Source organism: Neovison vison, chromosome 1 (assembly GCF_020171115.1).
Source record: "Neovison vison isolate M4711 chromosome 1, ASM_NN_V1, whole genome shotgun sequence".
Classification (NCBI taxonomy): domain Eukaryota; kingdom Metazoa; phylum Chordata; class Mammalia; order Carnivora; family Mustelidae; genus Neogale; species Neogale vison.
In genome coordinates this window covers 68,673,436-68,687,225 of record NC_058091.1, presented here as the reverse complement: position 1 = coordinate 68,687,225, position 13,790 = coordinate 68,673,436, and the positions used below count along the sequence as shown (strand labels likewise).

Genomic DNA, 13,790 nt, shown 5'->3' with positions numbered 1-13,790 from the left:
AGCACTGGGTGTGGTGCAAAAACAATGAATACTGTTACGATGAAAATTTTTTTAAAAAGTTCGATTTTATTGAATTCAGTCTTAAAAATTAAATAATTTTGTTTTTAAACTCATGTTTAAAACTATAAGCTATCTAACTGAATATCCCTGACCTCATTATTTCTAGTGCTAACCAAGTCTGGACTTAAAAATCCTGTTTTTAGAGATGGGGCATATCTGATTTTTCATTCTTTACCCCATCTTCCTTTTTTGCTCTATGCCCGTGGGAGCAGTAGAGAACAGAAGAAAGGAGCACAATAGTTTTCTACTGAATTTAGTTTCCTCATAACCTTTGCTTAATGGTCATGACCCCTGTGTTGCCATCAAATACTGTCTCTCTCCTGCAGTGCATATGTGGGTCTTTTGGGCATCCCTGCAGGAGACATTCCCATCCCCAGTTTCCTGGTCTTGTGGTCAGTGCCCAGTGGACTTTTCCCAACATCCTCCTCCTGTGGATGTGTCCCCAACTCTCAGTGTGCCTTGAAATGGGAGACCCACAGGAGAGGCCACACCTGACTGGCTTCCGCAGGTCCTCTAGGCCACACAGAACTAATGCATTGGTGTCTCCTGAATAGGTGATAGGACAGGCTTCTTCTCACTCTGGCCTCTTTCTCCTCCCAGCCATCTTCCTCCAACTCTGCTTTCCTCTGCTCATCATGGAGACAGGGAAGGTCAGCAATAGCAAGACTCCTGAATAAACAGATCTAAACAGGGAATCAGTTTGAAGCATCTTACCAGTACCTTCTTCAATGGAGAGGTTCCCCAGATGAAGGAACCCCAGAACAAAGGTCTTTAAGGTTTCCTTTCATGGACAGACTCTAAGGAAGAGTTGGAAGGTCAACTAGAATGGCTCACCTCTATCAGGGGACCACAGTGGGGAGGCTCCCCCATGAAAGGAGTCCTGCATGTGCCTCATCACAGAGCCTCCACTAGGGCACCTGGTGCCTTCAGGGCATTGTCCACCAAGACTCTGACACTACCAGATCTGAGGACAATTTTGTCCTATTAGTATTATTCTCCTTATTCCATTGCTGCTCGCCTCTGGAGGCCGGGTGGACCCGTAGGCAGGAAAGGAGAGTGGAAGAAATAGTCAAGAGCATATTTCTACTCCTCCTCGCTCTAGGGCCTGGACCCCACCGAAAGACAAGAGTACTGACTGGGTGTAATTACAAAGCTTTAATCTGAATTAGGAAGAATTCATTATGGCTTATAAATATTGGAAATTTGAGTGGAAAGCAGTAATATCTGCTTAGATCTTATTGTGTTATTAAAAGATGGGGAAGGGAGGGGCACCTGGGTGGCTCAGTGTGTTAAAGCCTCTGCCTTCGGCTCAGATCATGATCCCAAGATCCTGGAATCGAGCCCTGCATCGGCCTCTTTGCTCAGTGGGGAGCCTGCTTCCTCCTCTCTTTCTCTGCCTGCCTCTCTGCCTACTTGTGATCTGTCAAATAAAATTTAAAAAAATCTTTAAAATATGGGGAAGGGAGAGTCAATTGAGCATTTTCCTACTGTAGTAGATAAAATTGTAAAGCCATTTTAAGTTTGCGGTGCACCAAGCTCAGACTGTTTCAAATCTAGTGATGTATTCCATGAGCCTGGCTTCCAAACAGACCATCAGAAAGGATGAATCCGATGACTACAGTTCCATTCCTTCATGCTTTTTCTGAATAATTTGAAGACTACTTCCCACTGTCCTACCATACATTTTGAGAGATCTTATTCATTTCTTAGAAAGCAAATGACAATCACTCAGCAATTCTGAATACATTCTTCAATTTCCCCTATTTAAGCTTTTATGAAAGAATTAAATTTATCATTGGTAAAATGTTCTTCAGAATGTGACCACTTGATTTCTAGCTCAATACTCAGGGTTGATCTTTCTTTCTTTTTTTTTTTTTTTTAAAGATTTTATTTATTTATTTGACAGAGAGAGATCACAAGTAGGCAGACAGGCAGGCAGAGAGAGAGGAGGAAGCAGGCTCCCTGCTGAGCAGAGAGCCCGATGCGGGACTCGATCCCAGGACCCTGAGATCATGACCTGAGCCGAAGGCAGCGGCTTAACCCACTGAGCCACCCAGGCGCCCAGGGTTGATCTTTCAAAACACTAAAAATAGCAGGATGGAGGCCATGATGGGTCAGAATGCATGCTACTCTGAGAGGCAGAGCCAGCCCTGGAGGTGTCCTCCTTTGCCTTGTATTGATCTTTAAGCTGCTGGATCATGAGGAGCCTTTGGAGTATGGGAAGGAGTTTCTAGGGAAAGTAAACAGGGGATTGTAGGGGCTTCAGGGAAATAGATATTTACCAAGCAGTATAAAACATTTCAGTGTTTTGACAATTGGGATGGTTGAGTTGGCACATGCCATCAGAAGATCAGCCCTACCAAGATAGTTGAGCACTGTACCTTAATCCTAAAGTCCCAGTGAAATATCCCAAAAAAGCATTTTTTAAAGATGAAAATTAGATGGGATAAAATTGATTGAAAAACAACCCCAAAATACACAGAGTAAAACGCTGCCTGAGGAGTAAGGGCTGTTCTTTCCAACAGAGCCTAGGAGAAATTCTAAGTCCCAGGAAGAGCACTCTTGAAGAGTGAATGGAAGGAAATCTTAAAAGCCATTGTAGGAGAAGTTTCTTCTGGGTGGAAGAAAGGTCTGAGGCTTCAAACTGAAAGTACGAAGAGGACAACTGAACAACAACAACAACAAAAAACAGGCAACAAATTCAGACAAGTAGAAAAATAAAATCTTAATAACTCCTAAACAGGGACCACAAGGAATTAGTTAGCTTCAATTAAGGAATGGCCATATACTGGCCAAACACTGCTCCTCAGTGTACTTGTCCTAGAAGACAATGGAGAAATTCATTTAAATTTCTCATGGATTTTCATTCTCGAACGAGAATTCTAATTCTAGTTCATACTATGATTGTAATTGAAGTCCTATAGAGTTCTTCAAAGCTATTAGAAAACCTTGAATGTGTATGTGTGTGTATATATAGGAGCAGGCCATGGTCCAAGGCGGGGGAGAGTTGAGGCAACCTTCAGAAAGGAGAGGTTGTGCTGGGACCACGTGTTGGAGGAGAGGAGAAGCATCAGTTTGGGCCCTGGGCACAGCTGGCTGGTGCTGGAGTACAGCCAGCCCTCTACAGGGATCCATGAGATGCCAGCTGTCTGACCTTGAGCAGGTTACCTAAGACACAGCCTACATGTAATAAAGGATGGCTTAATTTAGATTATTTTAAAGGTAACTTTCAGTTCTTCACGGTCTAAGTTCTGGGTGGTAAGGGGGATATGGAAAAATACATTTCTGGTTTGGGAATTTTTCTTTCTCTTGAATTCCACGACCAAATGCCCTAGAGTTAGAGAATGAGACCCTTTTCAGGGGACAGTTCAAATAAAATTATTTCTCATGATAGGCCACACTCTATGCCAAATTAACACATATGCATCCTCAGCATTGATAATGATAAGCGCTATGAGATCCATATGGAATCTGGAATAAAAATTAGATATGATCAAATTGACTAAAAAATCAGAGTTGAGAAAAACACAACCCAAAATGCACTTAATATAAGGTTGTTAAAGAGGCAAGAGCCATTCTTACCAACAGAGCTTAAGAGAAACTCTAAGACTATTTTTTTCTTAATGGGACCATGCACATTCCATATAAACTCATTAAAATATTTCTATATTTAAAGAAATACATACTATTTTTTCAATAAAGATTTATTATAGTGTAAGACCCAGTTGGAGACATAAAGATGAATGAGAGGGACATTCTCCTTAGTAACATAGGCTTTTTTTTTTTTGAATGAACAAATATGCACAACAGATCATTAGAAAGCAGAAAGTAATGTCATAGACAGATCGAACACAGTGGTTCCTAAGAAAGCAGGACATATAGAAATGTTTGTACGATCTCTATTGTTTTAATCTTTGCACATGGAAAAACAAAGAGAAACTTTACAAGGTACTGTTAAATACATGAGCTATTAAAGGTGCATAAAATTGGCAAACATAATCATATTGTTATTCATAATAATGAACGAATGACAACTGTGGAAAAAAGAAGATGAAATTTCCAACCTCAATGATGTTTACATGAGATGGAGTGATTTGTGTGGCGAAAAGATGCAAAGGAGTCAAAAGAAGTCATAGTATAAAACAAGATTGTGATTGTGCATGGTATGCAGGTCAATCCTGCCTTAGTAGTTAAGATAGGGTATACCTGAATAACCCTCCCTTCAGCCTCAGGGGGAAAAAGCCTTGTACAGCAAAATACTATTTCCACAATGAAGAAGTATAGAGGGTGCCTGGGTGGCTCAGTTGGTTAAGTGTCTGCGTTCGGCTCAGGTCATGATCCCAAAATCCTGGGATCGATTCCCGCATCAGGTGCCCTGCTCAGCTGGGAGCCTGCTTCTCCCACTCCTACTCTCCCTACTTGTGTCTCCTCTCCCTCTCTGTCAAATAAATAAATAAAATCTTTAAAAAAAAGAAGAAGAGGTATAGATCAGTAGAAAACTATGGATGAAATTGTTACATCAAGGGAGTGCCTGGGTGACTCGGTTAAGAGTCTGCCTTCAGCTCAGGTCATGATCTCAGGGTGCAGGAATCAAGTCCCATGCCAGTCTCCCTGCTCAGTGGAGAGTCTGCTTCTCCCTTTCCCGCTGCTGCTCCTCTCTCCACACATGTTTTCTCTCTCTCAAATAAATAAATAAAATCTTAAAATGTTACATCATAGCAGATCAATTACTTCCTCCAATGTCCCCATCTCCTCAAAGAACTTGACCCTTTTCTTTATGATGCTCCTATTTTCCTTTGGTAGAAATTGGTATAAAAAACTTGTGTTCCAAATCGATCCCAAGGACTTGGACACAGAGAGGCTGGGCCACATTCTCCTCTGTGAGGGAGGAATAGTTGGGGAACAGCTGTGTTTACCCTCTGACTGCCTGGCTATGGGTCATGTTCTAGTGTTTAACAAATATGCCACTTTGGCATGTGACTCACCTTATGCTTCAGGCTCCTCAGTTACAAAACAGGAGTCATATTTTCCCTCTTATGGGGTCGTTGCAGAGATGAAGGGAGGTAGGGCAGGGAAGGGGTCTCATGCACAGAATGAGGGTGCCCTGACCTAGATGAATCATTATTAGGTTGAAATGGGCTTTCTCATTACATCCTCCCAGTCCCAGAGCTCACGTACTGCATACCAGAAGCACTCAGTACGTGTTCATGGAAACAACGGCCAGTAGCAGAGGCCTCACACAACCAGAATAGGTCACAGAAAAGAAGAATGGGGGAAGGAACTAGTTTCTTTAAGGTGGAGGTTTCACACACGTATAAAATTACAATAGTTTGTCGGTCTAGGGAATTAATGGTAAACATTAAATGGTTTGTCTACTTTTGAAAGGCTACTAAAAAAAGAAAAGACAGGGCACCTGGGTGGCTCAGTTGGTTAAGTGACTGCCTGGGATTGAGTCCCGCATTGAGCTCCCTGCTCACCGGGGAGTTTGCTTCTCCCTCCAACCCTCTACCTTCTCATGCTCTCTCTCTCTCTCAAGTAAATAAATAAAATCTTAAAAAAAAAAAAAACAACAACAGTGTAAATGTATTAAAGTAGACACTGAAAGTATTTATTTGAATCCAGATGCTTTATGCTATTCCCCAAATCTCTCAAACACTTTGATTTTAGCTTCTTTATCTTTAAAATGACACCGGGGTGCTTGGGTACATCAGTCAGTTAAGAGGCTGGCTTCGGCTCAGGCCATGATCTCAGAGTCCTGGGATCGAGTCCCACATTGGGCTCCCAGCTCAGTGGGGTGTCTGCTTCTCCCTCTCCTACTGTCTCCTTGCCCTGCCTGTCCCCCACGCTTATGCTCTGTTTCTCTCAAATAAATAAAATCTTTTAAAAAATTAATTAATTAAATGAAGCAGTGTAATGATTTTATGGCTTGCAGAACAGGATCAGAGCCAGTTGCTATATTGAAACCACTGGAATCGAAAGAAATTGATGATATATAGTGTTGGTACAAAAGAGTTGTAGGTAAAACAATACTGAACATTCTAGGGTGTCTTTAATCATCCATAAAATCCAATAAAGATAAGAGAGTGTCTCGCAAGCACAGTATAATCAGAAATAATACGCTATTTCAAGAAAGGTTTACCGCATCATACCATTTGTGTATTAATAGAAATGATGTGCTAGAGGACAACGTTGATTGACATCAAGCTAGAAATTTGAAAAAATAGTGCAAGATATTGTGATAGACATTCACTCCTGATCCAAAGATTCGACACCTGATTTCAAAATCTTGGTGTGTGATTGCAATAAAACTGGGGCTAGAGCAGAATCAGTGATTTATTCACTTCGTGCTTGAGACATTCAGCCCCCCTTCAGTGTTAGTACCAAGAAAAGACTGAACTGGCTGGGGTTGCTTGATCCACTGTGAATTGCATAACTAGCTCAGTTTCCCTTTTTCACCTTTGAACCAAGTTTGTGGGTCATATGAAGTGCATTTTGCAGGTTCTGTCTTGGCTTTTTATGCCTTACATTTCAGTTTTCTTTCTTCTTTTGAACACATTTTTAACTTATATTTTCACGTATATCCTTGAAAGCCCCTATAAGTGTTTTGTGGAACAAAGCTCAATTATGTGACTAAAAAAAGAAATGAATTTTAAAATAAAGTAGCACGATAAATGATCATCTTAAAATCCTTTCTTAAAACAGACAGTAACTGGTAAAATTTCTGAACCCTAATGTAATTCTATAAGCAGACTTAACAGAGAGAAGCTTACTGAATAAATGTTTTTCTATGGTGCCAACTAACTTTCCCATTGCAAATAATGACATTGAGTTAGGAGATGTGTCTCTTGATTGATTTTTTTCTGACTCTGAAATCACATTTTTGGACTCACAGATCTGAATGCCAGACACTGCGGACTCGTTCCTTTACCTTGTCAGAGCAAAGAGTTACCACCTCTGTAAGTATTTCTTAGCTATATTTGAACTTTATTAAAAAAAATATTGCAGGGCACCTGGGTGGCTCAGTGGGTTAAGCCTCTGCCTTCAGCTCGGATCAGGATCTCGGGGTCCTGGGATCAAGCCCCGCATCGGGCTCTCTGCTTGGCAGGGAGCCTGCTTCCTTCTCTCTCTCTGCCTGCCTCTCTGCCTACTTGTGATTTCTCTGTCAAATAAATGAATAAAATCTTTATATTATTATATTATTATATATTATATATTATATTATTATATTATATTATAAATATATTGCAAATATATATTTATATAAATATATATTTATATAAATATATAAATATATATTTATATAAAATATATAAATATATTGCAAAAGGACAAAGAGAATATATAGTCAGGAATTGATCATATAAAGTAACAAAAGGCAGGATTTAGAATAACAAAACTATACTAGGCTCTTTATATATATTGTCCTAATCATTCTGAAAAATACCACAAGGGAGTGATTACTCAGCAGAGAAATACAGTGGAGCTCAGTGTAAACTAAGCTGCTTTAAATGGCAAAGTTGGTACTGTAGTCGGGGTATTTCTGGCTCCAAGGCCATGCCATTTCCTTCACAAATGGGTTTTAATGTTGCATTTATCAAAGAACTCTGAACCCGAATTTAAGTGTCTGGATCAAAGCATAATTCAATTATTCTACATTAGAAGATCTTGCACAAGGGGCTGCTGAGTGGCTCAGTCGGTTAAGGGTCAGCCTTTGCCTCAAGTCATGATCTCAGTGTTTTGGGATTGAGTCCTGCATCACGCTCCCTGCTCAGCGTCCAGTTTGCTTCTTTCTCTTCCCTCTGTCATCTCATTTTCACTCTCTCAAATAGATACAAATCTTAAAAAAAAAGGTTTGCACAATTATGATTTATTTTTTTCTTCCCAATGCCATGCTATTGTGAGTCTATTTTCAATCTAAAACCCACACTTACTCAGAAAATAAATTAATTGTTGAGGAATTCTCTCTCAAGACCCTGCCAGTGACAATTAGTCTGATGGCTTTTCGAAACCAAGGATAAAAGAAAGCATAAATCAAGGGGTTCATTGCTGAGTTATAGTAAGCAATCCAAACCAATATTTCATAGATATATGTGGGTGTGATGAAACCCAGGAAGGCATCAATGATTGAATCAATGAAGTAGGGCAGCCATGAAATCAGGAAGGCTAGCACTGCCATTCCCAGGGTTTTTGCTGCTTTCCTCTCCCTCTTGGCCACTCTGTCTCTGTAGCTGTCTGCCGATCTCACAGTCTTACTGCTCATACTCTCAATTCTCCTAGCCTGTTTTTGAGCGATGAGGAAAATCTTGGAGTAGACAATTATCATCACAAGTGTAGGTATGAAAAATAATAGAAAATTCACCAGTACCCACCTTTCATTCACTGCGATTTGGCAACCTCCCACACAAGTGAGAGCACTTACCAGATCTTCCAGCCCAGCTTCATTGGCACCCGTGCCAATAAGGGAAAGACTATAAATAATAGAAAGGAGCCAGGAGAAGGCAATACATAGGCCAGACAGAGACGCTGTGAACCTGGTTGGATAGACCAGAGGGTCAGTGACAGCAATGTATCTATCGAGAGAAATAAAACCCAAGTGGTAGATAGAAGCATAGCAGAAGGACCCTTCGAAACAAGAGTGAAATTTACAGTAACTGTCCCCGAAGTACCAGCAGCTCTCCACAGACCTCACCGTGCTGAAGGGCATGACGGTCACCCCCACCAGGAAGTCAGCGCAGGCCAGGGACGCGATCAGAAAGTTCGTAGGGGTGTGCAGCTGTTGGAAATGAAAGATTGAAATCATCACCAAGAGATTTCCAAATACAGTCAGCACAACTCCGAAGCCAAACACTGCATAGAGAATCACGCGGGGGCCTGGTGAGTAGGGAGTTTTGACACAGGATCCATTCAGGTTCTCAAAGCACATTTGCGCAGTCTCAGGAGGGAGAAAATCACTGCTCATGATAATCTGTTTTGAGACCCAGAAAAATGGTCGTCTTTCCCGGCTAAGACGTCCTTGCAGTCTTCAAAGATTCTTAAAAAAAAAAAAAAAAAAAAAGGATAAGTGCAATATGTCAGTAATTGCCAGTACATTCTTCCCCTAATTCTTTGTAAATACAAATCCTTATTTTCATGTTTAAAAAGTGATTCATATCATCATCTCCTAAGATATTTCACTTCGCAATGAATAAGCAGTTAATTTTCATCATCCCATAAGATGTTATTTGAATTAAAAACTTAGTTTCTCTGTATCACCTACTAGTTCATATCTGAGCGACGTTGGTTTCTCTGTATCACCTACTAGTTCATATCTGAGCGATGTTGGTGAACAAAGAGCTGTTCCATGATGCACGCACGAATGCCACTTTCCCCCCAGCTGACCAGAGCTATATTAATGTTCAAATGACTCTGTCCCCTCAGGAAAGTAGCCAAATAATTCCAAGTACCCAGAGCCCTTAAGATTGAATCCCCATAGTGCAAGGTGTGGAAAGGAAAAAAATCTAAATAATGATTCTCTTTATGCTAAATATAAATTTATACCCTCCTAATTTTCAGTAATATCTGACTTTTTCATGAAAACGGAATGGAAATAGGGCCTGTCCTTAAAAAACCTTTGTTTAGAATTTGAAATCATATCGTTCATTCTCACTGATTATTGGAGATTACATTTTCATTTTTGTAAGAACCATTTATTTATAGTTCTTGTTTGTCCCTAAAGCTTTCATATAAGCTCTTTATTCTTTCCATTATTGGTTTGTATTACAGAAATTAAATGCAGAATCATTTATTAAAGTCTAGGATGTTTCAGGTTGAGTTTTAATAATTCTAATTTGAGAAAATAGGGGTGTGGAAATCTAGTGTTTTCCTTGTGAAAATACACAAAGGAAGTGTATGGACACCTAAAAAGCATGTTCCTGCTAAGGTTTTTTTGGTTTTATTTGTTCAGTAGTTTGTTTCTAAATGGACTGTTCGGAAGATATTAAAGAAACAATATGAAAAAAAAATTTTGGAACATGGATATTCTTATCTTATACTTTAGATTTTACCATTGACAAATTTCTTTTTCCTCTTAGCTCTCTAGAACAGATCTTTTTCTAATAAATGAATTATATTTTTCTAATAAATGAATTTTTCTAATAAGTGAATTTTTCTAATAAATGAATTCTGGTCACTTTTTAAAATCAGCCTTTTCATATTGAGGTATAATTGATGAATCTGTTCATGTTATTATTGGCTATTAATTATCCACTTTGGTGAATTCTTCATTAACATTTTTGCCCACTTTTTAATTGGGTTTTAAGTTTTCTAACTTAGTTGACTGGGTACAAGTCCTTTCTAAATATATATTATGAACATTGGACTTTTCAATTTCTTGAGAGTTTTTTTTTATGAATAAAAGATTTTAATTTTGATGAAATTCACCTTTTTTTTTATTGTTGGCAACTTCATTTCTTATCTAAGAAGCTGTTGCCTACCTCAATGTCACAAGTATTTTCTTCTATGTTCCCCCCAAAATTCTTAAAATTTTACTCCTAATGTTTACTTTCTTAATATGTTGTGAGGAATTTTATTATTATTATCATTTGAGGTTCAGTAGCAATGGTAGGAGTATATGGATATTTAGCAATTCCAGCTGCATTTCTTGAAGTGACTATTCTTTTTCCAGTGAATGATGTTTTTCTTTTGTCAAAAACCAATTAACCAGGGTGCCTGGGTAGGCCCATCTCTTAAGTGACTGCCTTTGGCTCAGGTCATGATCCCAGTGTCCTGGGATTGAGTTCCTCATCTCCCTCTGCCTACCCCTCCCTCTCTCCTGGCCTGTGCTTGAGCTCTCTCTCTCTGTCAAATAAATAAATAAAATCCTTTAAAAAACCAAACAAACCAATTAACCTTGTACAAGTGGACCTATTTCTAGACTCTATTATAGTTTTTCGATCTGTATTTCCTATATTGTTCTATGTTGAGGTCAATACTTTATTGTCTTAACTGAACATGATAGTAAGTATTTTTTTTTTTAAAGATTTTATTTATTTGAGAGAAAGAGAAAGCAGGAGCAGGGGGAGAGGCAAAAGGAGGGACAGAAGCAGGCTCCCAGCTTGGTAGGGTTTGATCCTAGGACCCTGAGATCATGAACTGAGCCAAAGGCAGCTGGGTATATGACTGAGGCAACCCAGGCACTGTATAGTATTAAATTCAGGTTATGTTGTGTGCTCCACTCTGCTGTTCTTTCCAAAGTTGCTTTGGTTATTCTGTTTGTCTTTATGTTTCATATAAATTTGAGATTCACCTTGTCAGTTTCTAGGGGGGAAAAAAAACACAACAAAAACCTGTGGGTTTTTACTGGTATAAAGTTGAATCTATACAAATTAGAGAGAGAGGTACTGAAATGCCTGATCAGGACAGTGAAGTAACTCATTTCCCCTTTTAGTTTTGTCATTTGTGGTTTATGGGTGTAGATGCTTTGCCATTAACTCTATACATATTTAGGATTGCTATATTTTCCTGGTAACATTTAAGGATTGGGCATTCTAATAGTATTGAATATTATATCTCTCCATAAAAACAAATATAAGAAAATAATGGTAACTAAATGTGTTATTTTAGCAAAAACTAAGGCAAGAAAGGAGTAACAGAGAAACAAAATATAAAAGGAACAAATGAGAAACAAATATCAAGATAATAGAATTAAGTATATAAAATTTACATGGCATGTCAGTGGATTTAACTCTCCAATTAATAGACAGAAATTGTCAGGCTGCATGGAAAAAAGCAAATCTCAACTATTTTTGCCTACAGGAGACACACTGTAAGTGTAAAGACACAGTCTGAAGGAAAAAGGGATAGAAAAATAGATACTATTCAAATAATAAGCATAAGAATGCTGTTGTGGCTATATGAATATCAGACAATGTAAAACTCACAACAAATAGTACTTTCAGAAATAAAGACAGATTCCATATAATGATAAAAGAACTATGTTCCAGAGGCATTGAGTCTTAAGATGAGTTCTCTGAATAGGTTGTGAGTTTCCTGGAATTGCGTCTTAGATATAACTCTGTGCGATGCATTCATGACCCCATTTCCTGTGGTAGAGGATAGCTCACAGCCTGTAGTGGCAATACATTTACTCCGATTATTATCCGTAGATACTGTATTCAAATTCTGACAGAAGACAAGGCTCTGGTGATGAAGGATTTGCTTCCATACAGCATTTTAGTTAAAATACAAAAATGATGAGCTTGAGAGCCTTTAAATTCCTGCTCAAGGGGTGCCTGGGTGGCTCAGTTGGTTAGGCGACTGCCTTTGGCTCAGGTCATGATCCTGGAGCCCTGGGATCGAGTCCCACATCAGGCTCCCAGCTCCATGGGGAGTCTGCTTCTCCCTCTGACCTCCCCTCTCATGCTCTCTCACTCTGTCTGTCTTTCTCAAACAAATAAATAAAATCTTTAAAAAAAAATAAATTCCTGCTTTAGACCTATATGAAGGACCTGAAAGCTTCCATGAATGCCTTGAAAAAATCCCATATCTGCCACAGCCACAAGGCTGAGTTTCTGAGAACCAAACCCAAACCAAATATAGCAGGTCCTGATGAAACTGATTACCTCTAATCTCTAATTCTCTCAAACTTTCTGTTAGAGGAGGTACCTGGTCTACTCCTGCCTAAGGTCAGTTTCCCTTTTTTAAAAGAAGTCTACAGTGGGCTTCCCTGGAGTTGTTGCCTTACAAAACACCTCCTCTAACACCTTTTCTTGCCTCCAGACCTATAATTACACTCAAAACCAGGAGGGCCCAAGGAACAAGGTACAAAGGGTGACCTACGAGGTTGTACGACTCAAAACCTTATGTAAAATATTTTAATGACATTAAAATGTAATTCTTAAGACACTTTAACTACTTTTAAGAGGTAGTTCCTAAAACAAACCAATGCAGCTACAATTTAGTTTCCTTAGGTAAGACAAAATATACTAGAGATGTATACCTAAAGAATATCCTCATTAAATTAAAACAACCAAACAGAAAAACCTAACTCTGTACCCAAGTAAAACAGAGATTGTGAAATACTAATATCAATTATGGTACACTAATTTCATCATAACACTAAAATGATAAAGATAAATGACAAAATAAACCCCCTGTATATACACACATTCTCCATTATATAAAAAGCTAGACTTTGTAAAAGCATGTAGAAATATACATATTCTAGACTTCATATACTGTTGTGAGGCCAGACTTCATATACTGTTGTATAATTTGGGTCTGGGTTTTGGGGTTTTGTTTCTATTTTAATCAAAAAATAGTATTGTGATTGTCTTTCCATGTCAATTTATACAGAACTCATTTGCGCTTTTTAATGACTTCATAACCCTCCACTACATAGGTGGGACATAATTTATTTAATATATCCCATATGGATGTAGGCTTTTTTCAGTTGATAATTAAAAATTAGAGAGGAGAATGGAGTTGGGAGAAATTGGAAGGGGAGGTGAACCATGAGAGACTATGGACTCCGAAAAACAATCTGAGGGGTTTGAAGTGGCGGGGGGGTGGGAGGCGGGGGTACCAGGTGCTGGGTATTATAGAGGGCACAGATTGCATGGAGCACTGGGTGTGGTGAAAAAATAATGAATACTGTTTTCTTAAAATAAATAAATTATTTTTAAAAAATTAATTATACAGTGAATGTTATTGTCATCTTTGCTTCCTTGGCTGACTCTAATCCCAAATTAATT

General features: G+C 38.8%; 1 protein-coding gene across 1 annotated transcript; it reads right to left on the bottom strand.

The window, feature by feature from the left end:
• Positions 1-7,987: 7,987 nt before the first annotated feature.
• On the bottom strand, positions 7,988-9,019 carry LOC122899169 (trace amine-associated receptor 7a-like). The gene has a single exon (XM_044236781.1). It carries the CDS (start codon positions 9,017-9,019, stop codon positions 7,988-7,990), a length of 1,032 nt encoding a protein of 343 aa, XP_044092716.1.
• Positions 9,020-13,790: the final 4,771 nt, after the last annotated feature.